Genomic DNA, 25020 nt, shown 5'->3' on the forward strand with positions numbered 1-25020 from the left:
GAGTCCTAAGGGGCGAAGCTTGCTTCTGAATAGGGGGTAAGAGGATACTATAAGGAGTTCCAGAGTGCGTCCAAACGATATATATGACTCCACTAGGGGGGAGGGGGGTTGCCCTAGGACTATCAGAGTCCAAGCCCTGGGGCACGAAAGGGAGGGGTAGGGGGAGGGGGGAGGAAGTGGGGGGGGGGGGGGGGATGAAAAAGGGAAAAAGCAAAAATTGATGACAGACTTCTAATCTAGCTTTTTGTTATGTATGTTATGTTGTGGCTATGTTATTAAGGCCAGCTATGGAATATGTCTAATTTTGATTGTCATCAATAAAAAATGTTGAAAACTAAAATATCTTAATAGAGAATATCCAATGTTGCCAGTTTTTTATGCATTACCAAAAATACATAAGAGCTTACAATCCCTGCCTGGTCGTCCAATAATTTCTTTCAATGGTTCAGTTTTAGGAGCTTTATCCTCATTTATTGATGTAATTCTAAAACCTATTGTCAATATCTGTCCGTCCTTTGTGAAAGACAGCACACATTTTTTGACATAATTGGATACTCATAACGATTTGATTAAAGATGATATGCTTCTAGTTACTTTGGATATAACTGCATTATATACATCGATTTCTCAATCAGAAGCATTGGACATGATATTTGAAATTTTGGAAATAAGAAACAGACCATATAGAATTCCATCAGATTTTTTACTACAACTAGCTAAATTTGCATTGACTAAAAACTATTTTCTGTTTAATGGGGAAATGTATTTACAGACATCGGGTATTGCTATGGGCGCCACTTTTGCCCCTTCTATTGCTAACTTATTTATGGCACAGTATGAAAAGAAATGGTTGAATTATTCTCCATACAAACATAATATAGCTATGTGGAAACGTTACATCGATGATATATTTATGCTGTGGTATGGTGATGTGACATCTCTAGGCCAATTCATTATTTGGCTCAATTCTTGCCATCTGAATATCCAATTCACGCACGCACATTCTATGCGCAATATACATTTTTTGGATATAGAAGTCAGCATTGTAAATCATAAATTTAATACAAAAATTTATAAAAAATCCACAGATAGGAACACATTCCTCCAATATCAAAGTTATCATCCCAAGAATTTTGAAGAACAGTTTGCCTTTCTTGCAGTTCCTAAGGTTTAAAAGAATCTGTGAGAAAAAGGAGGATTTCAAAATATGTGCTAAGAATTTTCAGACTGACTTGGCCATACGTGGATATCCGAAAAGGGTAGTTAAAACAGCATACAAGAGAGCCAAACATAATAAGGTGGAAGAGGTCGCCGACTTCATCAAAAACATACTGATACCATTGATACTCTCTCCCGCTGGACATCATCTTCACCTTCCTTATCCAGGAGGTTTTTGGGCAAGTGGAAGAGGGGTCTTACTACTTTCAGAGGCAGTGTTATACTCAATCCCTCATCTTCTTCCCTCCATCCTTTACCATTTCCCGCCAATTCTCCTTCCCTTTCACCTATCATATCCTTGTCTACCTTCCCTATTCTAGTTCATTACGTTCTTTGTAATGCCTTTCATAATGTAAGTAGTTATGATCATCACAATTTATAATACTGTTCCTACATTTCCTTGTTTTTACTGTATTCTTTACCATGTAAGATGCTTTCTTTTACTATGTAAGCCGCACTGGACCTGCTGTATGTGGGAAAGAGCGGGGTACAAATGTAATAAATAAATAAATAATAGAGATCTTCTCCTCCAGGGATCATCACGAGTACAGACAGATTCAAACAATGCCAATACTTTTGTAGTTCAATTTCCAAAAGGAGGCGACCACATGAGGAAAATTATAAAACAAAATGGACCATTATGCAGTCCCATGCCATTTTGCATGATCAGCATATAAGAATTGCTTTTTCTAGGACATGAAATATAAAAGAAATCATTAGCCCAGCTAATTTACCACCTTTGGTAAACCATACAGTTGCAAGCGGACATAAAAAATGTCACCACTGCAAAACATACACGATCACCCTCGAGGTACAAGATTTTAGGAATCCATTAGATGGCAAAATATACAAATTGAATCATGATACAAATTGTCAGACCTCACACGTTGTATATATCCTCATATGTCCATGTCAGAAAGTATATGTAGGTAAAACCAAGCGACGATTACATCATCGGATCATTGAGCACCGCTCCTGTATAAAAACATCAGAAAGTGATGCTCCGTTAGTGATATATTGCCAAGACAAGGGCCGTGATTTTGAGTCCTTCAGATGTTTGCAATTGACCATGTCTCACGCAACATTAGAGGTGGAGATAGAGACAAGATCTTGATTAAAAAAAAGAACAAAAATGGATATACACATTGCAATCCATGGAACCTTGTGGTCTAAATATACAAATAGAATGGTCAGCGTTCTTCTAATAACAAGCTTTTCCATACATCTCACAATGAAAGTAAACCATTTTCAGGTAATTAAATGAATGTGATGTTAATTAAATTCATACCTTATATAATCTGACCCCTTTTTTCCAGTTGGATCTTTCACTGCCGGTGTCACAGGAGAAGAGGACGCCATTTTGTAAGGTCGGTGGTTTTGGTTATTTTTAAGAACATACTTTCACCATTAGTAATAAGGTAATAATTTTGTGGTGTCATTTTGGTTTTTAGGCATTGTGACTTGCCATAAGTTACTTGGCTCCCTGAAGAAGCTCAAACATTGAGTGAAACGGAGAGCCCCGTTGGGCAAATTTAAAGCTAAGTAACATTACAGGGCAAACTTAAAGCTAAGTAACACTATTTAGAGCACCTAATTTCTAGGTAATATTGTAAATTGGTCACAACCTACTTATATTTACTTGCAGTGAAGTTTTTTGACCAATGATAAGAACGGACTCACAGAAATGCGGGCATTGAGTGCATTTTATGTTCTGCTGTCACGCGGTGACTACTGAGGTCTTTTTCTCCACTTAACTAACTTGGTATCCCATGTAAATGGAATATTTATGGTGATTGATTAAGTTCAGTTTATTTCAGCTCACTAATAGTATTTTCTCCGAGGACAAGCAGGCTGCTTGTTCTCACGACTGGGTTGACATCCACGGCAGCCCCCACCAACCGGAACAAAACTTTGCGGGCAGTCCCGCACGCAGGGTACGCCCACCGCGCATGCGCGGCTGTCTTCCCGCCCGTGCGTGACCGTTCCCGCTCAGTCTTTTCTTTTCCGCGCTAAAGAGAGCCGCGTTCGTCTCTCTCTCTGTCAGCCCCGGAAACCGGATCGCGCTTTCGCCGCGAACTTTTTCTCTTTTATTGTTCTCCGTTTTCTCTTTTATTTTGTGTAAAAAAAAAAAAAACCCACTGAACTTTGTTTTCCCCTCGTCTTTTAGCAGGGGCGTCTCGTTGCGGCCTTGTGGCCGTGCGGTCGATTTATTTTCGAGGTGTGATTTTTTACCGCCACCATCGACGACTTTGACTTCGCCGACGCGATTTTTCCGTCGATGTCCTCGAAGGTCCCGAGTGGATTTAAAAAGTGTGGTCGGTGCGGCCAGCATATCTCGCAGACCGACCCCCACGCTTGGTGCCTCCAGTGCCTCGGGCCGGAGCACGATACCAAGACGTGCACCTTGTGTCTCGGTCTCCGGAAACGGACACAGGTAGCGAGGCAAGTTCTTCGGGACCGTCTTTTTGGAACTTGCGCCGGCCCCTCGACGTTGACTTCGACGGCATCGGTATCGACGGCCGGATCTTCGGTACCGGTATCGATGTCCACGAAATCGGCACCGACGGCACCGACCCCAGGAGCACAGGTCCCGTTGGCCCGCCGGTCCTCCGGAGACGGCAAGGGTGAGAGGCCGCGTGGGCAATCGGCCCCGGTCACTCCCTCTACCCAGGGCCCTCGGGACCGAACCCTGTCGGACTCGAGGCCGAGGGGGATCAACTTCCTCCTCTTCCGTCCCACCGAGCGCCGATGACAGGCACCGTAAAAAGGCGAAGAAGCACCGTCATCGGTCGCCCACGACGCATCCGGCTCCCGGCGCCAGGGATGAGTCGACGCCGAGGAAGCGACAGCGTCGAGAGGAGAGGTCCCCCTCTGTAGTAGAGGTATCAGCACGTCAGGGTGCCAGCACTTCGGTGCAGCTTCCGGCACCGACACCTCTACCGGCCCCCTCGTCTTTTCCCTTCAGCTCCCATCACAAGCAGGTACTTGCAGAGGAACTCTCCGCCCTTCTCAGCGCCAATGCGGTCGAGCCCGTACCACCCGGGCAGGAAGGGCAGGGATTCTATTCCAGGTACTTCCTTGTGGAAAAGAAAACAGGGGGGATGCGCCCCATCCTAGACCTGAAAGGCCTGAACAAATATCTGGTCAAAAAAGTTCAGGATGCTTTCCTTGGGCACCCTTCTGCCAATGATTCAGAAAAACGATTGGCTATGTTCCCTGGATTTAAAGGACGCATACACTCACATCCCGATACTGCCAGCTCACAGACAGTATCTCAGATTCCGCCTGGGCACACGGCATTTTCAGTATTGTGTGCTGCCCTTTGGGCTCGCCTCTGCCCCACGGGTGTTCACGAAGTGCTTCGTGGTGGTCGCGGCGTATCTACGCAAGCTGGGAGTGCATGTGTTCCCATATCTCGACGATTGGCTGGTCAAGAACACCTCGGAGGCAGGAGCTCTCCGGTCCATGCAGTGCACTATTCAACTCCTGGAGCTGCTGGGGTTTGTGATAAATTACCCAAAGTCCCATCTCCAGCCAGCCCAGTCTCTGGAATTCATAGGAGCTCTGCTGAATACCCAGACGGCTCAGGCCTTCCTTCCCGAAGCGAGGGCCAACAACCTCCTGTCCCTGGCTTCACAGACCAGAGCGTCTCAGCAGATCACAGCTCGGCAGATGTTGAGACTTCTGGGTCATATGGCCTCCACAGTTCATGTGACTCCCATGGCTCGTCTTCACATGGGATCTGCTCAATGGACCCTAGCTTCCCAGTGGTGCCAGGCCACCGGGAATCTAGAAGATGTCATCCGCCTCTCCATCAGTTGCCGCACTTCACTGCACTGGTGGACCATTCAGACCAATCTGACTCTGGGACGCCCATTTCAAATTCCTCAGCCCACGAAAGTGCTAACGACGGATGCATCTCGCCTGGGGTGGGGAGCTCATGTCGATGGGCTCCACACCCAGGGTCTGTGGTCCCTCCACGAAAAAGATCTTCAGATCAACCTCCTGGAGCTCCGAGCGGTCTGGAACGCACTGAAGGCTTTCAGAGATCGGCTGTCCTGTCAAATTATCCAAATTCGGACAGACAATCAGGTTGCAATGTATTACATCAACAAGCAGGGGGGCACCGGATCTCGCCCCCTGTGTCAGGAAGCCGTCGGGATGTGGCGTTGGGCCTGCCAGTTTGGCATGCTCCTCCAAGTCACATACCTGGCAGACGTAAACAACAGTCTGGCCGACAGACTGAGCAGAGTCATGCAACCGCACGAGTGGTCGCTCCATTCCAGAGTGGTACGCAAGATCTTCCAAGAGTGGGGCACCCCCTCAGTGGACCTTTTCGCCTCTCAGACGAACCACAAGCTGCCTCTGTTCTGTTCCAGGCTACAGGCACACGGCACGCTAGCGTCGGATGCCTTTCTCCTCCATTGGGGGACCGGCCTCCTGTATGCTTATCCTCCCATACCTTTGGTGGGGAAGACCTTACTGAAGCTCAAGCAAGACCACGGCACCATGATTCTGATAGCGCCCTTTTGGCCTCGTCAGATCTGGTTCCCTCTACTTCTGGAGTTGTCCTCCGAAGAACCATGGAGATTGGAGTGTTTTCCGACCCTCATTTCGCAGAACGACGGAGTGCTTCTGCACCCCAACCTTCAGTCTCTGGCTCTCATGGCCTGGATGTTGAGGGCGTAGACTTCGCTTCGTTGGGTCTGTCTGAGGGTGTCTCCCGTGTCTTGCTTGCCTCTAGGAAGGATTCCACTAAGAAGAGTTACTTTTTCAAGTGGAGGAGGTTTGTCGTTTGGTGTGAGAGCAAGGCCCTAGAACCTCGTTCTTGTCCTGCACAGAACCTGCTTGAATACCTTCTGCACTTATCAGAGTCTGGTCTCAAGACCAACTCAGTAAGGAATCACCTTAGTGCGATTAGTGCTTACCATTTTCGTGTAGAGGGTAAAGCCATCTCTGGAGAGCCTTTAGTCGTTCGATTCATGAGAGGCTTGCTTTTGTCAAAGCCCCCTGTCAAGCCTCCTGCAGTGTCATGGGATCTCAACGTCGTCCTCACCCAGCTGATGAAACCTCCTTTTGAGCCACTGAATTCTTGCCATCTGAAGTACTTGACCTGGAAGGTCATTTTCTTGGTGGCAGTTACTTCAGCTCATAGGGTCAGTGAGCTTCAAGCCCTGGTAGCTCATGCTCCGTATACTAAATTCCATCATAACAGAGTAGTGCTCCGTACTCGCCCTAAGTTCCTGCCAAGGGTGGTGTCGGAGTTCCATCTTAACCAGTCAATTGTCTTGCCAACATTCTTTCCCAGACCGCATACCCGCCCTGCTGAACGTCAGTTGCACACATTGGACTGCAAGCGAGCGTTGACCTTCTATCTGGAGCGGACACAGCCCCACAGACAGTCCGCCCAATTGTTTGTTTCTTTCGACCCTAACAGGCTAGGGGTCGCTGTCGGGAAACGCACCATCTCCAATTGGCTAGCAGATTGCATTTCCTTCACTTACGCCCAGGCTGGACTGGCTCTTGAGGGTCATGTCACGGCTCATAGTGTCAGAGCCATGGCAGCGTCGGTGGCTCACTTGAAGTCAGCCACTATTGAAGAGATCTGCAAGGCTGCGACGTGGTCATCTGTCCACACATTCACATCACATTACTGCCTCCAGCAGGATACCCGACGCGACAGTCGGTTCGGGCAGTCGGTGCTGCAGAATCTGTTTGGGGTTTAAATCCAACTCCACCCTCCAGGACTCGAATTTATTCTGGTCAGGCTGCACTCTTTTAGTTGTTCTTCGTAGGTCAATTTCTGTTATACCCTCGCCGTTGCGAGGTTCAATTGACCTGGGTTCTTGTTTTGAGTGAGCCTGAGAGCTAGGGATACCCCAGTCGTGAGAACAAGCAGCCTGCTTGTCCTCGGAGAAATCGAATGATACATACCTGTAGCAGGTGTTCTCCGAGGACAGCAGGCTGATTGTTCTCACCTACCCTCCCTCCTCCCCTTTGGAGTTGCGTTTTTACTCATTTTTGCTTGTCATTCAACTGAGCGGGAACGGTCGCGCACGGGCGGGAAGACGGCTGCGCATGCACGGTGGGCGTACCCTGCGTGCGGGACCGCCCGCAAAGTTTTGTTCCGGTTGGTGGGGGCTGCCGTGGATGTCAACCCAGTCGTGAGAACAATCAGCCTGCTGTCCTCGGAGAACACCTGCTACAGGTATGTATCATTCACTATACGGAAATTCGCTGAAGCTCTGTCTAGTGGGATTTGGCTTTATTTTTAAACATCTCCCTGTCAGTGTGTGAGCCAGTCCTCACTCATGACTGACAGGAAAGGATATATTTTACTCCTTATGTAGCAAACCTCTGCAGATTACTGCAGGAATGTGCAATGTATTGTGTTTGTTTTTTTTTGGTCCGTGCACATTTTTTAATGTTGCTGAAATTTTCATAGTGTTAGTTACTGATTCATGAGTAAAAGGTACGTTATTAGCATGCTGTGCGCTGAAGCTTAGCACACCTTTCTAATGCCCAGCTTATTACATCAAACCCTGAGAGAGAGTATGATAGAAGTTTATAAAATCATGAATGGGGTGAAAAGGTTAACTAGGGGATGGTTTTTTAATCTTTCAAATAACACTAAAGTTAGAGGGCACGCCATGAAACTAACAACCAGCTAATTTAAAACAAATTGTATAAAATATTTTTTTTATGCAGTGCACAATGAACCTGTGGAATCTGTTGCAGGAAGGTGTGGATGAGGTGTCTCTAACATAGCGGGGTTCAAAAGGCCAAATCCCTGTAGGAATAATCAGTTTAAAAACATTAGCCTAGGAGGGGCGGTTCTAAGATGGCGTCCTGAACACGTTAGCGTCTCGATCAGATCCTCTGCTCGTATTCCATCTATCAATTTCTTGCTAATATGCCTCACACAAAAAGAAAGGGGATGGTAAAGGGTTTTCTGCTGTCTGCCAGAACATCCTCCCCTGTTCAACAGACGATTGACCAATACGCGACAAACCTTCCACAACCCGGAACGGATGATCCCGCTTTGAGAGCCGAAGGAGGAGCTTCGGCTCTCTTGGGCCCAGAGACATTGCTGTCACCTCCGGATCTAAATCCTCCTCAGTGTCCTGTGTTCCGTGAACGAAGTGCAGTGGAACTAGCAGTATCAGGAGTCGTTGCTGCGGGAGCCGCAATCGGCAGTGCACTAGCTCAGGCTGCAGGAGATGTGAACGGAGAGCTTTTAGCTCCCACGGAGTTCTCCCTGGAGTCTATTTGGAGAGCTATTCAATCCTTGACAATGCTTGTTTCAAACTCTGCTAAAGAAACGACCCTCCTTGTGAGTAATATGGAAACATTAACTAACTCTTTAGAAACAATAAAGCTAGAATCATTGAATCAGATACAACAAACGCAACAGGAAGTAAAAGATTTAAAATCTACTATTGATATATTAATTAAAGATAAAACTTTGACGTCTAGGAAAATTGAGCAACTTGAAAATTATAATAGGCGACTGAATTTAAGGCTTCTAAATTTTCCTATGACTGCAGGATTAACCCCAATAGATTTCTTTAAAAAATATCTGTTGGAAATTCTACATTATCCCTCAGCATCTATTCCCCCTTTAAATAAAGGTGTATTATTTGCCTTTACCTTCTCAATTTGGGGTTAATCCTAATGGTCTAAGAAATTTACCACCGAATCAGGAGCCTTTAGAAATTCAAGATATATCAGCTTTACTGGAAGATTCATTGTCGGAAGTTACTGATAGGCGGACATTAATAGTCTCATTTGTCTTTGAACAGGACTTGAATTCTGTATTGAAACTTTACTTTAAAAATGCTTCAAAAATTTTTTGTGGACAGAGAATATGGGTTTTCCCAGATGTTATAAAGACTACACAGGATAGACGAAAACAGTTTTTAGCTCTTAGAGAAGAGACGAGAGCGTTAGGAGCAACATTTTTACTTGCCTATCCTTGTAAATGTCTAGTTAGATATCTGGGAAATAAGTATGTTTTCTTTATACCAGAACAACTTCGTGCATTTCTAGATATGAAAAAGCTCTCCAATATGTCGAAGGAATGAGAGGAATGTATTGATTATGTATAGTATGTGGAAGTTAGGACAGACCATATACCTATTTGTCTTTTTCTTTTTGCTATGGATCTCCTTATCTGTAAAATACCTCCCCCTCCTTTTATGTGGTCTAAGGAAGTCATAGTTTACAGTAATAATCTCTAATAATTGTACTTAATGTCATAACTAATGAATGCATTCTATTTCTGTGTTTCTTACTTTTGCAAGTTAATGCTTGTAAAATATAAAATTAAATAAAATACTTTAATAAAAAAAAAAAAAAACAACACATTAGCCTAGTAGACTTTGGAAAGCCATTGCTTATCCCTGGAAAGCACTTGAGAAATTTGATCTAGTTTTTTTGGCTCTGCCACTGTTGGAGCAGAATGCTCAGTTTGATAGACTTTGGTCTGACTCAACATGGCTTTTTTTGTTTTTTTGCTTATGTTTGTCTTTGTTTCTGTATAATGTAACACATCTTATATCTCATTGCTTTTAATGCTAATTGCTTGAGCCTTGCTGTGTACATCTAAAATGGACAGTTTTATGTTTATTAAAATGTGACTTTTTTTTTAAACTTTGCATTCAAGCTTTCCTCATCTCCCCCCAACCCCCCCACCCCCCATCTCTTCACCTCATGTTTCTCTCCTGATTTCTTCCTTTCCTTTTCCTGTGTTCACTCTTTTTAATACATGCTCTCTCCTCCTCTCTATACCTGCCAGGCTGTGAAACTGACTAGTTCCCGTACCCAACTTCCATATGAATATTATTCTTTGCCCTTCTGCCAGCCTGACAAGATCACCTACAAGGCAGAGAATCTAGGTAAGAAATCAGCAATGAAGGTGGAGGAGGTAAAGCTATAGATCAGTGCTTCCCAATCTTTTTGTGGCCAAATAATGATGCACTTATGGAAATCCCATCTAGGTCGTGACCCCATATAGATTTTCTGACCCCCCCCCCCCCCATTTGGGGTTTTGCTCCTCAGTTTAGGAAGCTCTGCTTTTCTTGTTGTTCATACCAGACCAGTCCATACTATTGGATTATGTCCATCAACCAGCGGATGGAGACAGAGAGAAAAGTTCTTTGTGAGTTCCCCCTTAAAGGTATCGTACAGCTCTGGAGTGTTCTGTATTTCTCTTTGTCTCCAAGCAGATGGTTGACAGACCACGCAGCTCCTCTTTGGTGCTCTCTCTCTTAGCTCCTAACCTTATGGTCATCAGTATTCAATAGAGCAGGGGGTTTACTATTGGACAAGTTTAACTCCTTTTGATGTGGCCTAAGAGCATAGCTGGAGCCCTATTTGTCTTCTTGGAGAGCTTGGCTGCTTGCTCTTCTCTGTGTTCTGTAGCACTTTGGGGTTGGTTTTGTAGCCCTATTGTCGCCTTCAGTCTCTGCCTTCCTGTTGCAGATTCATATTCTGGCTTTTCCTCCCCCTGGTGGTGTTTCAGAGATAAGGAGAGCTTGTTTTGCCTTGTAGCCATTCTGCTCCATGTCACCTTAGATGTTCTGCTTATTGCAGCAGAGGCCTTCTCGGCCACATAGTGGTCAGCTGTAGGTTGTGCGTTTGGCGTTTGTTCTGTGGATATTATAGATAGGCACAGCATTACTTTGGTGTTATTTCTTCTGTACTACTGTGGTGTAGAGTGGCTTTTGAGACAAGTGACTTTCAAGGTTCCTTTTCTTTCTTAGAAGATACACCTTGAAACTAAGACCCAATGCTTTCCTTAGCCACATTTGCAGAAACTATCTGCATCACTTAGCAACAGTGTTCTGCAGCATAACTTGGTTTTGCCTACTACCTTGGTAGAATTGACCGTAGAACCCTCAGGAGGCGTTTACCCGTTTTTCTTTTTCCCATATGTCGCCTGCTGTCAATTGTGGTGATCCTGGCAATCATGTCGGTTTGCTTCATGGTACTTCTGCCTCTGAAAGTGGTGTAGGGTAATCACTCTTGGTTGGGGGGGGAGTGGGGGCATTGCCACCTGCTTCTTTCTGCACCTTGGGCTACTTTCTCATTGCCTTTATGATGCCTGTCTGCTTTGTCAGCTTCTTTCCACAGCTTGGACAACTTTTTCTACTTGTGGTTATTCTGAGCCAGAAAAGTTGTTTTCTTGTCTAGCTTGTCTTCTTTTTTTTTTCCTTATTTGTACCCCGCGCTTTCCCACTCTTAGGCTCAATGCGGCTTACATATTATATACAAGTACTTATTTGTACCTGGGGCAATGGAGGGTTAAGTGACTTGCCCAGAGTCACAAGGAGCTGCCTGTGCCTGCAGTGGGAATCGAACCCAGTTCCCCAGGACCAAAGTCCACCACTTTAACCACTAGGCGACAGGATAAGGAGACCACTTTCCACCTCCAGGATCTGATTTTGTTCAGTTTAGCGGCAGTACTTCTTGATTCTTTTTGGCTCATTGTGCTCTGGGCATATATTTCATGTGGTTTCTGTGTAGTCCTAAGTTTTCTTAAACTTATTCACAGAATTAATTTTCTTACTAGTCAGTCTTCTGATCCCACTCTTTTAGGCACTGCTGTGCTATCCCAATAGTCAGCTGGTCTGGTATGGACGACAAGGAAGGAGAAATTCTTACCTGATGATTTTTTTTCCTTTAGGCCTACCAGACCAGTCCAGAACCCACCCTAAAGGGAATTTTTCTCTTTATTTATTTATTTATTTATTTATTTTTTTGTTTTTTTTTTTGTTTGATAGTTTTCTTTGCTGTGCTCTGTCTCGCACACCACCTGACTCAGTAGTGATGCTACATGTCGGTTGAGGTTCTTTCTACTGTGTTGCTGTGGTTATACATCTATTAAGCTGTTTGATGGTGAGCGATTCCTGTTACTTGGTACTTTAATCATGAGCACCATTGCTTGGCTAGTTGAAATACTGATCATTCCAGAGCTGCATGATACCCTTAAGGGGTGACTCTCAGAACTTTTTTCTCTGTCTCCATCCACTGGTCAGGACTGCGCAAAAGCATAGGACCGTGTGTCACTATGTAGAAGAAATCCAGCAAAAGGCGTAGTGAAGGTAGCGGGACTCTTCCACAAAATACCAGAGGGGCAAGAGATGTAATGAGTAAAATCTTTATTTTTCAAAACCCGACACAGTACTGTGTTCCAGCGTAAAGCCTATGTCAGGGGTCTGTACATAGAATCACTAATGAGAATTGAGTCCTCTTGGATCGTGTCTTTTGAAAGACTGTTATCCTGATACTCAATTCTCATAATTGGTTCTATGTACAGACTCCTGATGTAGGCTTTATGCTGAAACACAGTAATGTGTTGGGTTTTGAAGAATAAAAATTTTGCTCATTACATCTCTCACCCCTCTGGTATTTTGTGGAAGAGTCCTGCTACCTTCATTACTCCTTCCATCCACTGGTCGAAGACATAACCCAATAGTCTGGATTAGTGTTGTAGGACTAAAAGAGAGAAAATTATCAGGTATGACATATTCTCCATATCATCAAGCAGATCAATCCATAGACTGGTGGGTTGTGTCCATCTACCAGCAGGTGGAGATAGAGAGCAATCTTTTGCCTCCCTATATGTGGTCATGTGCTGCCGGAAACTCCTCAATATGTTCTCTATCTCAGCAGGTGGTGGTCACACACAGCAGCAGCTCTGGCTAGGTCTCCAAGCCTAATTGTTCAGGTTTTGTTGAGTACCTGAGGTTGAGGGCTCTTCTTGAGCAAGTGTAAACCTGGTGGTGCCAGGTCCCTCCTTTTCTCCCCCTTCCGCTGGCTCCGTGTTGTTTTTTTTTTTTTTTTTTTAAACAAAACAAAAGCGCTTTGAATCTATAACAGCTTTCCTTGCAGCTGCTCACTAGGACACCAATTCGTTGCAGCTCGGAGCGAGAAGCAGGTAATTTTACCTTTTATAGCGGGCAGGGGGTTCCCCGAACGGTCTCCACGTGGCTAATGGCGTCGGATGGCAAGGGCGCGAAAAGACGCTCCCCGGACCGCGTACGCGTGTCTAGCGGGGAAGCGGGGGGTTTGAAGGCAGAGTCGCCTTTTTTGGGTGCCTTTTCGGAGTCGGGAGAGTTCCCCAGTTTTTCCTCCAGTGTGGCGGTTTTTCCTGCCTTAGGCGCCCATCCCCTGCTTGCTCGGACGGCTTCTTCTTGGGCCACCCTCGAGGTGGGAGATGTTAATAGTATGGTCGCCCTTGACTCGGGCGACGGTAAAAAGTCGGTGAAATTAAAGCGCCATTCTTCCCGCGTGGCTCATTCGAGGAGTGTCGCGACAGACGCCATTTTGGATGCGCAGCGCGCCTTTCCCCCGCTCTTGGGAGCGCAGGTTGAGAGTGCCTCTAGGGCCGTGGCCCAGGCTGCAGAAGTGCACAGACTGGGGGGTTTCTCCCTTGAGTTCATTTTGCTGCTGATTCAGTCTTTTCTTATGCAAAACGCTGCCCCTGCTCCCCTGTCTGATAAGGGTGATGAGGCTTCTATTATCAAATGCCCTCGGGTGGATCTCCAGGCCCTAGGGGGCTCTGTCTCCTCTGATGTGGATGAGGGCAGCGTATCTGAGTTCTCCCAAAGGTTCTTTGGAGGAGACTGATCCTCGCTCGGATGGAGTGGATGACCCCTCTGCAGCGCGTTTTTTTTTGCTCAGAGGATTTGCCCAACTTGTTAGTGCAGGCCATGAGCATTTTGAAAATTTCCTCTCCGGAGGAAGGCCCTCTCTCAGCCTCAGCTGGCTCAGCCATTATGCTGGGAACTAAGCGCCCGCCTAGAAACTTCCACGTTCATGAAGCCATGCAGACTTTAATTTTGGCTCAATGGGATTCCCCTGAAGCGAGCCTTAAAGTAGCCAGGGCTATGTCCCGTCTGTATCCTCTGCCTGACGGGGAACGGGAAGCCTTTCTCTGGCTTACAGTAGACTCTTTAATCACTGTGGTGACTAAGAAAACGGCTCTGCCGGTGGAAGGTGGCACTGCCCTGAAGGATGCTCAGGACAGGAGATTGGAGGCGGCCTTAAAGTTGGCCTTTGAGGCGGCCGCCCTGAGTTTGCAAGCCTCGGTTTGCGGCTCCTATGTGGCCAGGGCGTGCCTGACTGTTTTGCAGCGGGCTTCCCCCTCGGATTCTTCCTTGAGGGCGGACTGGCCGGCCCTGGAGTCGGGCTTGGCCTACTTGGCAGACTTGCTGTATGATGAGAGCCTCGGCTAAAGGTGTGGCTCAGACAGTCTCTGCCCGGCAGTGGCTCTGGCTTAAGCACTGGTCGGCTGACCATGCCTCAAAATCTCACCTAGCCAAGTTGCCTTTTAAAGGCAAGCTGCTCTTTGGGGACGAGCTGGACAAGATTGTGACGGAGCTCGGCACGTCTAAGGGCAAGAGGTTGCCGGAGGTCAGGGCACGGCCGGCAGTGCTCGCCTTGGTTCCTTCAAGGGCCGTTTTCAGGAAGCCCGTCTGTATCGCCCGGGCAAGTCGACCTCCTCTTTCTTCAAGCGGAACTTCTCCCCCAAGCAGCATTCCTTTCGCAGGGACCGACGTCCCGGAGGTTCGTCCTCCGGCCCTCCCCCAGGGTCTCGTACCCAATGACGGGGCCCTGGTCCATGGCCCAGAGCAGATAGGAGGACAGCTATCCTCGTTTCTGGGAGAGTGGACCAGGGTAACTTCAGACGCTTGGGTTCTGGAAGACATCAGAGACGGCTACAAGTTGGAGTTCTGACGGCCCTTGAGAGACAGGTTTGTGAACTCTCCCTGCAAGTCTCCAGTCAAAGCAGCGGCAGTGCAGCAGACTTTGGACAACCTGATCCGCCTGGACGCGGTGGTCCCAGTGCCAGTAGATCAACTTGGCAAGGGACGTTACTCCATTTACTCTGTGGTGCCAAGAAGGGAGGTTCTGCTCGGCCTATTCTCGACCTCAAGGGAGTCAATCGGGCCTTGAAAATACGGCACTTCCGGATGGAGACTCTCCGCTCCGTAATAGCTGTGGTGAAAAAAGGAGAATTCCTGGCATCCTTGGACATCAAGGAAGCTTACTTACATATTCCCATCTGGCCGCCTCATCAGCGCTTCCTGCGCTTTGCAGTCCTGGGCCGACACTTCCAGTTCAGAGCCCTCCCGTTCGGATTGGCTACTGCTCCGCGGACCTTCTCCAAAGTAATGGTGCTCATTGCGGCTTACCTCTGCAAGGAAGGAGTGCAAGTCCATCCCTATCTGGACGACTGGCTGATCCGAGCCCCCTCTTATGCAGAGTGTGGGAGAGCTACGGACAGGGTTATTGCTCTTCTGAACTCCCTGGGATGGATCGTCAACTGGGAGAAAAGTCAGCTGCACCCGACTCAGTCCCTGGAGTATCTGGGAGTTCGATTCGACACCCAAGTGGGCAGAGTGTTCCTGCCAGACAAACCGGAGTGTCAAGCTTCTGGCCCAGGTGGACCAGTTCCTAGCCTCCTCTACTCTTCGGGCTTGGGACTGTATGCAGCTGTTGGGCTCCATGTCGGCCATGATGGAGGTAGTGCCCTGGGCCAGGGTCCATATGAGACCACTACAGCACTCTCTTCTTCTGCGGCGGTGAACTCCAGTTTCAGAGGATTACGCTGTACGCCTTCCCTTTGATCCAGCGGTGCACAAGGCGCTGAGTTGGTGGCTGAGGCCAGACAAGCTGTCCGTAGGAATGCCTCTCACGACCCCAGAGTAGGTTGTCGTCACGACAGAAGCCTGTTTGACGGGCTGGGGAGCCCACTGCCTGGGAAGGACAGCGCAGGGGCTCTGGTCTCCTACAGAGGCGAAGTGGTCTATCAACCTCCTGGAACTCCGAGCCATTCGGTTGGCGCTTCTAGAGTTTCTCCCAGTCCTGGTGCTGAGGCCAGTATGGGTCCTGTCGGACAATGCCACGGCTGTGGCCTATGTCAATCGCCAGGGAGGTACCAGGAGCGTCCCTCTAGCCAAGGAGGCCATGAATCTATGCCTGTGGGTGGAAGCGAATCTGGAACAGCTGTAGGCCACCCACATTGCGGGAGTCATGAATGTCAAGGCGGACTTTCTCAGTCGCCATACTTTGAATCCCGGAGAGCGGCAGCTGTCTGCTCGGGCATTCTTGGACATCACGAAGCGCTGGGGCCAGCCAAGCCTGGATCGGCGTCCTCGGCCAATTGCCAAGTGCCGCGTTTTTTCAGCAGAGGACGGGACCCTCAATCTCTGAGAGTTGATGCTCTTCTCCAGCAGTGGCCGGCACAGGAGCTTCTCTACATGTTCCCGCCCTGGCCCATGATGGGCAGAGTTCTAGGCCGGGTGGCAAAGCATCCGGGCCGGGTGATCCTGGTGGGTCCGGATTGGCTCAGACGTCCCTGGTATGCGGACTTAATCAGGCTCTCAGTGGACGGCCCTCTGAGGCTGCCAGCGGAGCGGGGCCTCTTGCATCAGGGTCCCGTGGTGATGGAGGATCCTCCCCCTTTGGTCTTACGGCCTGGCTGTTGAGCGGAAGCAGCTGAGGAAGAAGGGCTTCTCAGACAAGGTCATCGCCACTATGCTGAAAGCGAGGAAGCGCTCTACTTCTACTACTCACGCCAGGGTTTGGCGTACCTTTGCATCGTGGTGCAAGGCAGGCTCTCTATCGCCCTTCACTGCTCCAATATCTTCAGTGTTGGCATTCCTGGACGAGGGTCTGGAGAAAGGCCTGTCGCTCAGTTCACTGAAAGTCCAGGTGGCGGCTCTAGCTTGCTTCAGGAGCCGTCTGAAGGGTGCTTCCCTGGCTTCGCAGCCAGATGTGGTCCGCTTTCTCAAAGGAGTTAATCACCCGTGCCCTCCTCTGCACTCAATAGTGCCTACGTGGAATCTCAATCTGGTGCTATGGGCCTTGCAGAAGCCGCCCTTTGAGCCCTTGTTGAGGGCATCGCTGAAGGACCTGATGTTGAAAGTGGTCTTTTTGGTGGCTATCACTTCAGCCAGAAGAGTTTCCGAGCTCCAGGCACTCTCGTGTCGAGAGCCGTTCCTGCGGTTCACTGAGGCAGGAGTGTCGATTCGCCCAGTGCCTTTCTTCTTGCCCAAGATGGTTTCTCGCTTCCATGTGAATCAGCGGCTTTGTCTACCCTCCTTTCATAGGGAGGATTACCCAGAGGAGTACCCTGCTCTCAAACGTCTGGATGTTAGACGAGTCATCATCAGATACTTGGAAGTGACCAATGATTTCCGGAAGTCAGATCACCTGTTCGTGCTGTTCGCAGGCCTTCGTAAGGGTCTGCAGGCATCTAAGCCTACTGTGGCACGTTGGATCAAAGAGACAATTGCGGCAGCTTATGTGGCTGCAGGGAAGATTCCGCCTATTCAGCTGAAGGCGCATTCTACTAGAGCACAGGCGGCCTCGATGGCAGAGTCCAGATCCGTCTCCTTGGAAGAGATTTGTAGAGCGGCATCTTGGGCGTCTGCTCATACCTTCTCACGACATTACTGCTTGGATGTAGCGGCTCGGGCCGAGGCCCGGTTTGGAGCTTCAGTGTTGCGTTCAGGGATTTCCATGTCCCGCCCTGGGTGAGTACTGCTTGGGTACATCCCACCAGTCTATTGATTGATCTGCTTGATGATATGGAAGTAAAATTATGTATTGTACCTGATAATTTTCTTTCCATTAATCATAGCAGATCAATCCATAGCCCCTCCCAGACATCTGTATTGTTTTTGTTCTGGTTATATTTCAAGTTCAAGTTTAGTCTTCAGTTCTTGTTCAGAAGGACTTCGTGTTCAAGTTCTTCGAATTGGAGTTTCATCGAGTTGAGACGATTTTGTGTTACAGTGAGCTGCTGCTTGCGCTCCCTCCCGCTTCGTGCGGCATTAGGGTAGCTTTGTATCCCTCCTGCTTTGGCGGTGTTAGGGTAAGCCAGCTCCTCCTGCGGTTGCAGTAGCAGGATAAGCCAGTCCCCCCCCCCCCCCCCCCCCCCCGTCCCGTGTCGTCGGACGTAGGTTCCCCTCCCCCATTTCGGCGGTGGTGAGCTGGGTTGATTCCCCTCCCCTGCTTCGGCAGTGGTGAGCTGGGCAGAGTGTCCTTTTGTGGGTGTAATTCTCTAAGTGCTGAGTCTTGCAGATGGAGCTTTGATATCTTATTTTTTTTTATTTTTTGTTACATTTTTACCCCAAGCTTTCCCACTCATGGCAGGCTCTATGTGGCAGGCAGTGGAGGGTTAAGTGACTTGCCCAGAGTCACAAGGAGCTGCCTGTGCCGGGAATCAAACTCAGTTCCTCAGTTCCCCAGGACCAAAGTCCACCACCCTAACCACTAGGCCACTCCTCCACTATCAACATACTAAGGAGTTTCCGGCAGACTTATACGGTCTGTTCCCTGAAAATGACAGATACAAATCAAGGTAAGGTATACACAAAAAGTAGCACATATGAGTTTATCTTGTTGGGCAGACTGGATGGACCGTGCAGGTCTTTTTCTGCCGTCATCTACTATGTATGTTACTATGTTACATGACCACATATAGGGAGGCAAAAGATTGCTCTCTATCTCCACCTGCTGGTAGATGGACACAACCCACCAGTCTATGGATTGATCTGCTATGATTAATGGAAAGAAAATTATCAGGTACGATACATAATTTTACCTTGTGAGGATTTTGGAAGGTATTGGATTTGTTTGCAGAGGGAAGGTATCATAAAATGTGCAATTAGAGAGGGAAGATGAGCTGTCTCATTGTACGTCTGTTTACTTTGAAGGGGAAGTTCTGCGAGGGGATCGGATTGTGAACACTCCTTTTAAGGTTCTGATGCACAGTGATAAGAAATGTGAGGTTTTATGTTACAAATCTGGCAAACCTTCAAGCCTGAGTGTGCAACAGAGCAAGCTGATTGCTGAACGCATCCGTGAAGATTATTACATCCATCTGTGAGTTTTGTTTTGTTTTCTATTATCTGTCATAGATCACGATGGCTGTTCAGATTTAACAAGTAACTCTTTGCTTTTAGGATTGCTGATAATTTACCTGTGGCCACCCGTCTGGAACTGTATTCCAGCCGGGATGATGATGAAAAGAAGAAGGAAAAGGATGTGCACTTTGAGCATGGATATCGACTTGGGTTCATGGACAATAACAGGGTAAAATCCACCAGGCAGATTCTTAACGAAAAAAGATTGGCAATGGGAGCAAGGCACTTTTCAGGGAAAGTGTAGGAAAAATGTGCAGTGGGGTTGAGAGGATCAGTATTTTGGGATGAGGCTTAACTTGAGCACACATCATGGATAAAACAATTACATAAGGGGAGTGCAGCAAGTGGGAGCTGCAATAAAAGCAAGCTATGTTTCTGACACTTGGTGAACTTTTTATTTTGTGAATGTGTGTTCCAGTTCTACCTGCACAATCATTTATCCTTCCTGCTGCATTATCATCATGAAGATGTAGAGGAGAACCAGGAAGACGTCTACAGGGTTGTCCGCTTTGAGGTAATTCCCCAAAGCATCAGGTTGGAAGGTGAGAAGGAACTTCATATCTTAAAATATATCATGCTTTCGGGAGGCAAGGGTAAAGGTGTTTTTTTTTTTTTAATTTTCTGGGCTTATCTTCTGCCTTTGACACAATTGTCATTTATTGTTACTGTGTAGGTTGGCACTGTAGGGCCAAAAGAACAGAATTTATTCCCAGTTATCTTGTTGACTAGATCAGAAAAAGGGATTTGGGAAAGGATGGAGTCCAGAGCAATATTTAATTGCCTGTGGATTATTTGGGGGTTCAGATTATTGTTCAGTCTTTATCTGTGTCATTGTTTCCACTGATAGAGCAGTTTAGAGTGTTGTCATTTGTTTGTGGATGACATCATTTGGAGATAGAAGATAATCAAATCAGCATTGTGTAAGATGAATAAAATGCCTTAGAGCACTTTCTGACTGGTTTCAGAAATTGAAACTAAAGCTGAACCTTGGTAAACCAGAATTTTCTCAGCGTCAGCTCAACCATTCTGCACAAATGGGTTGTCATCCCTTCCTATCAGCAGGTGGAGGTAGAGAAAAGACTGAATTCTACCAGTGATATCACCAGTAATAAGCCGTGGTGCCCCATGGAAGATTCCGGTATTTTTCTCTACCTTTAGCACACCTGCTGGTTGCTGTTTGGTGCCCTTGAGTTTCTGGCCTAGCTCCTGCTTTGTTGGTCACAGCCATGCAGCATGGTTCAGCCTAAGGGCCACTCCTAAAACAAATAGGAGGAAATATTTTTTCACTCAAAGAATAGTTAAGCTCTGGAACTTGTTGCCGGAAGATGTGGTAATGGCTGTTGGCTTATATGGTTTTAAAAAGGTTTGGACAAGTTCCTGGAGGAAAAGTCCATAGTTTTGTAAAGGGGTTGTTGTTTTTTTTTTTTTGTTAAAAATAATTGTAAGCTGTGGGAGCTGATTTTTGCTGTAATGTGAAAGTAAATTTATTACAGAGGCTGCAGAATGTTGTGGATGTCAATGAAAGAATGCATGTGCTTGCTGTGTCTCCCTGGTAATCCAAGATAAACATTCTAATGTTGCTATTTATGGGCAGTTGGGAGGGTAAGCCTGGATAGCTTGACTGCTTAAATATTAAATGCTTTACTTTTTGTCTATTTAGATTGTAAGCTCTTTGAGCAGGAACTGTCTTTCTTCTGTGTTTGTACAGCGCTGCGTACACTTTGTAGCGCTCTAGAAATGTTAAATAGTAGGATAGGTGTTGCTTGGTGCCTGTCTGTGACTGTTAATGAGTGAATAAAAGTGACAGGGTTCCTGCCTGAGAGTTGGTGACAGTGAGTAAGTGTCACAGAAAATAAAGAGCTGATGTGCATTGTTAAGAGGCTGTGCAGGGGCAGAAAAAGTGTGACTGAAAAGAGTGCCTGAAAAGAGTGCGGGGACTTGGTGAACAAATTATTATAAATTGGGTTATCGGTGATATCTTTCATACTTTTTCCTGAAGCTAAAGCCAGCCAGATTCCAGAGTTTGCAGATTGAAACTCAGGCAGCTCTGTTCATTGTTATACACTCATTGCATAGATGTTGAATGATTGATCTACAAAATTTTTATGAGTATACTTGTTTAAAAACTTTAATAAAAATATTTACAAAAAAAAAGAAACTCAGGCATCTCAAGGCTGCACTGTGAAAGTTCTGAAAAACAGCCAGGTTTAAAAAAAAAAAAATACCCTCTAGCTGTGAAGTGAATGCAGGTTAGAGCAGTGACTCCCTGTTCATTTAGGAGAAGTCAGCCTAGGGTGCTGCACGGACAGGGAAAACGAAGGACAGGTTGCTTAAGTTAAATGTTCCAAGTGCAAAGAATGTATGTTACTTGATGGCCTAGACACAGGGCTGTTTTAGCACAAGTCCCCTGTTGTCAAGAAACAAATACATTGTGGCACTCCAGCTCAGGAAGGTGAGGGGAATGTAGAGACATTTAACCCAGCAAAACTTGTGTGGGAGGGTCTATTTAGGGATACTGAATTATTGATTTATTTACCTAGGCAGCCAGAGTATCCAACTGTGTTCTAATGTGACAGACTAAATTATAAGACCAAGAGCTCCATGCACTAACATTGCATCAAAGATAGGAAGACAGGTTTTCTTTCCCTTTTGAGTTGCTAAAGGTAGAAGAAGTAGGAATGACTGCACAGAAGCGTCACAGCAGGAGAAAGACATCGGATCCTGAGGATGGAGAGTTAGCCACCGCAAGAAAGCGACAAGCCAGTGAAGCCGTTTTTTTTATTTTTTTGTGCCTAATTTTCAGAGACTGAGCTTGTGGGAAGGGGTAGACAGATTGGAAACACAGACTGACTGACATATACAAATCAAACACACAAGTACATACTTACCTGTTTAATCACCATAAATATTAATAACTAAAAGTACCATATTTAAAAGCTATGCAAGGAGTCACGTGATGCTGTAGAGGGAGTGAGACGTGTTCTCAGGCTCTCTTAGGCCCCAACACCTCTTAATTCAACATTAAAACCCCAAATTAAATTAACACAAGACTGAAAACAAGAGAGCACCCAACAAAATAGCACACAGCAGATGGACAAATTTGTAGAAACATCAGGGAAAGTAATGGCGAGCAGAGGGCAGAAAAAGGATAAGGAGAAGGCCCGAGGCGCGGACAGCGCGGCGGAGATAAAGCAAGTGCCGGAGGCCCCTGTGTTCTCGTTAGAACAACTATCGCAACTCACCTCGGTGGTGGAGAAGGCAATGGAGCCGAGATGGGAGCGGCTAGAAGGACGGCTAGCGAACATGGAAACCCTGCTTGGCGAAACAGTCCAAAGAGCAACAGAGCTAGAGCGTAGGGTTTCGGCGCTGGAGGATGCAGAAGCACCGGCTTCTCAGAAACTGGAGTGTGCGCTGGAGAAAATTGAAAGCATGGCGTCGGCCTTAGACGACCTCGAGAATCGGTCACGGAGAGCAAACCTCCGGATCATCGGTGTCCCCGAATCAGTGGGAGATGGAGTATTGTGCACCAAAATAGAAAAATGGTTAAAGGAAGAGTTCGCGCTCTCGGACCACGCGGGACCGCTATGCCTAGAGCGAATTCACCGCGTGGGCAGAAAGCAAGAAGGGAGGCAGGCTCCAAGAGCAATTATCCTCAAAGTACATAATTATTTGCACAAAATGGAAATCTTACAGGTATACTGGATGAAGAGGGATTCTACTCAATATGAAGGCCACACAGTCAGAATATTTCAAGATTACTCGGCACAGCTGCAGGGAAAGAGGAGAAACTTTACCCCGCTCTGCAAAAGACTGCATGAGGCCCATATACAATTCATGCTGATTTACCCAGCCATCCTCAAGATTAAACACGAGGGACACTGGAGGTCTTTCGAAGAAGTGGCAGGGGCCTCTGCGTTCATAAATGAAATAGAGAACAATATGAATACTGTCCATGCAAATAGCAAAGATAAGTGAAGTTCCTGTGTATAGATATGATAAGGAAACTGTGAAGTTGTAATTTTTCAGTGTAATGATGTTGGGAAGCATTCCATAACAGTAGGGGGTGGAATTCTGGGAACTTTGGAAAAGCTACAGAGGTGGGGGGGCTACTAGCATTGAAGTGACTCTAGGTCTGTAGGATTATGGACCCAGAATTACAGTTGTACGGGATTGGGCAAGGGGGGAAGAGGGGAGGGGGGAAGAGGGGAGGGGGGGGAGTAGAAGGGAGGGATCACGGGGCAGAAATTTGGGAAGATGTGGCATACTACACACAGTGAATTTGTGGCAGGATAGTCAGGGCCAGCACACAAGGAGCAGGATAAGGGAGCTTGATAGCTGGGCACAGCAAAGCTCTGGGGGGGAGGCTGGGCGCCCCCGGAGAAGCAAAGGGAGAGAACTGACAGAGGAGCAAAGTCCTGCTTCTGGCTAAGCAGCAGAGAGGAGAGGTCCGGGTGGTCTCCTGGAATGTTTGTGGGGTCACGTCCCCAGTAAAGAGAGCTAAGATCTTAGATGCGCTGAAACGCCAAGGGGCCCAAATAGCTTGTATTCAAGAGACGCGACTCTCGCAAGAGGAAAATGAAAAGCTGAGGAGGCAATGGGTGGGAGAGGTGCACTGTTGCCCAGCAAATGGTAGAAAGGGAGGGGTGGCTATCTTAATTCACAAGGCCCTAGCTTGCCAAGTTACACCGTTATTTAAAGATAAAGAAGGGAAATATGTGGGGGTCAAACTCAAACTACAAGGCAGAGATCGGCTCTTGATAGCAGTTTATGCACCAACAGGATCAAGTAAGGATTTTTACTCTCAGTTATTGGCTAAGTGCCAACAATATGCTGAATTGCCCATAATAGTGGCAGGGGACATGAACCAGATATTTGACTGGGAGATGGATCGCTCTGGGCCTAAACACAAAGGGATGCCACCTAGTCCATCATTGTTGGAATCCTTCTGCAGGTTAGTGGGGCTGGTAGATGCGTGGCGGCTGCTGAATCTAGAGGAGAAAGACTACACACACATCTCTAGGGCCCATAGGACCCACTCTAGATTAGATTATATCCTCCTCTCGCAGGAACTCTTTAGTCAGGTACAGGCGGCGAAAATAGGGCCGGAGGGCCTTTCAGACCATGCAATGATATGGGTGGATTTTGAAGCGCAGCCATACTATAGAGCACAGGTGAACTGGAGGTTCCCAGCTTACCTATTCCCCTCTGCTGAATTTAGGAAGTACTTGCTCACTAAATGGGAAGAATACTGCACCTTTAATGCTCAGCATGCAGATGACCCAGTGCTTTTCTGGGCAGCTGCAAAGGCAGTGTTGCGGGGGCACATAATTGCATATGTAAGTCAACGCAACCGTCGCATTGCAAAAGGTATTATAGACAGAGAACACCAATTCAGAGAGGCGAAGCGGCGGCATATAAAGTCACCTACAACAGGGAATTACGAATCGCTGATGGTGGCGCGAGTAGCGCTGAATGAGATATTGCATGAGCGAATGACCCGATCACTAATATATAGGAAATATAAGATGCACAACTATGGAGACATAGTGGGGGGACGCTTAGCGAGGATGGTGAAAGGAGCCCGCAGACCTCACTTTATTGCGGCAATTAAAGATAGTGCGGGGCAGGTGAAGACAAGGGCAGAAGAAATAGCTGAGACATTCTGGAGTCATTTTGCAGCATTGTATCAAGGGGGGAAGGGGGACTCATAGGCAATAAGAATCTATCTGAGAAAATCGGAATTGCCACAACTCACTGCGGAGGAGACAGCAGGGTTAAATGAGCCGCTAACGGCTAAGGAAATCCAGAAAGCTATTAAAGCATTAAAGCTCTACTCGGCACCCGGACCAGACGGTTATTC

The 25020-nt window shown here is 47.0% G+C and overlaps 1 protein-coding gene across 2 annotated transcripts in view; it reads left to right on the forward strand.

Annotated features, from left to right (window-relative positions):
* Positions 1-25020, forward strand: part of TM9SF4 (transmembrane 9 superfamily member 4) — a 324536-nt gene that overhangs the window by 79264 nt on the left and 220252 nt on the right. Inside the window, exons 3-6 of one of the 2 annotated variants that reach the window (XM_030211308.1) lie at positions 10016-10115; positions 18951-19119; positions 19200-19329; positions 19579-19702. In XM_030211308.1, the coding sequence (XP_030067168.1) occupies positions 10016-10115; positions 18951-19119; positions 19200-19329; positions 19579-19702 (523 nt within the window). The remainder of the gene's footprint in view (positions 1-10015; positions 10116-18950; positions 19120-19199; positions 19330-19578; positions 19703-25020) is intronic. The other variant, XM_030211309.1, reaches the window with a different exon arrangement.

The sequence above is a fragment of the Microcaecilia unicolor genome, chromosome 8 (assembly GCF_901765095.1).
Source record: "Microcaecilia unicolor chromosome 8, aMicUni1.1, whole genome shotgun sequence".
NCBI classification, from domain to species: Eukaryota; Metazoa; Chordata; class Amphibia; order Gymnophiona; family Siphonopidae; genus Microcaecilia; species Microcaecilia unicolor.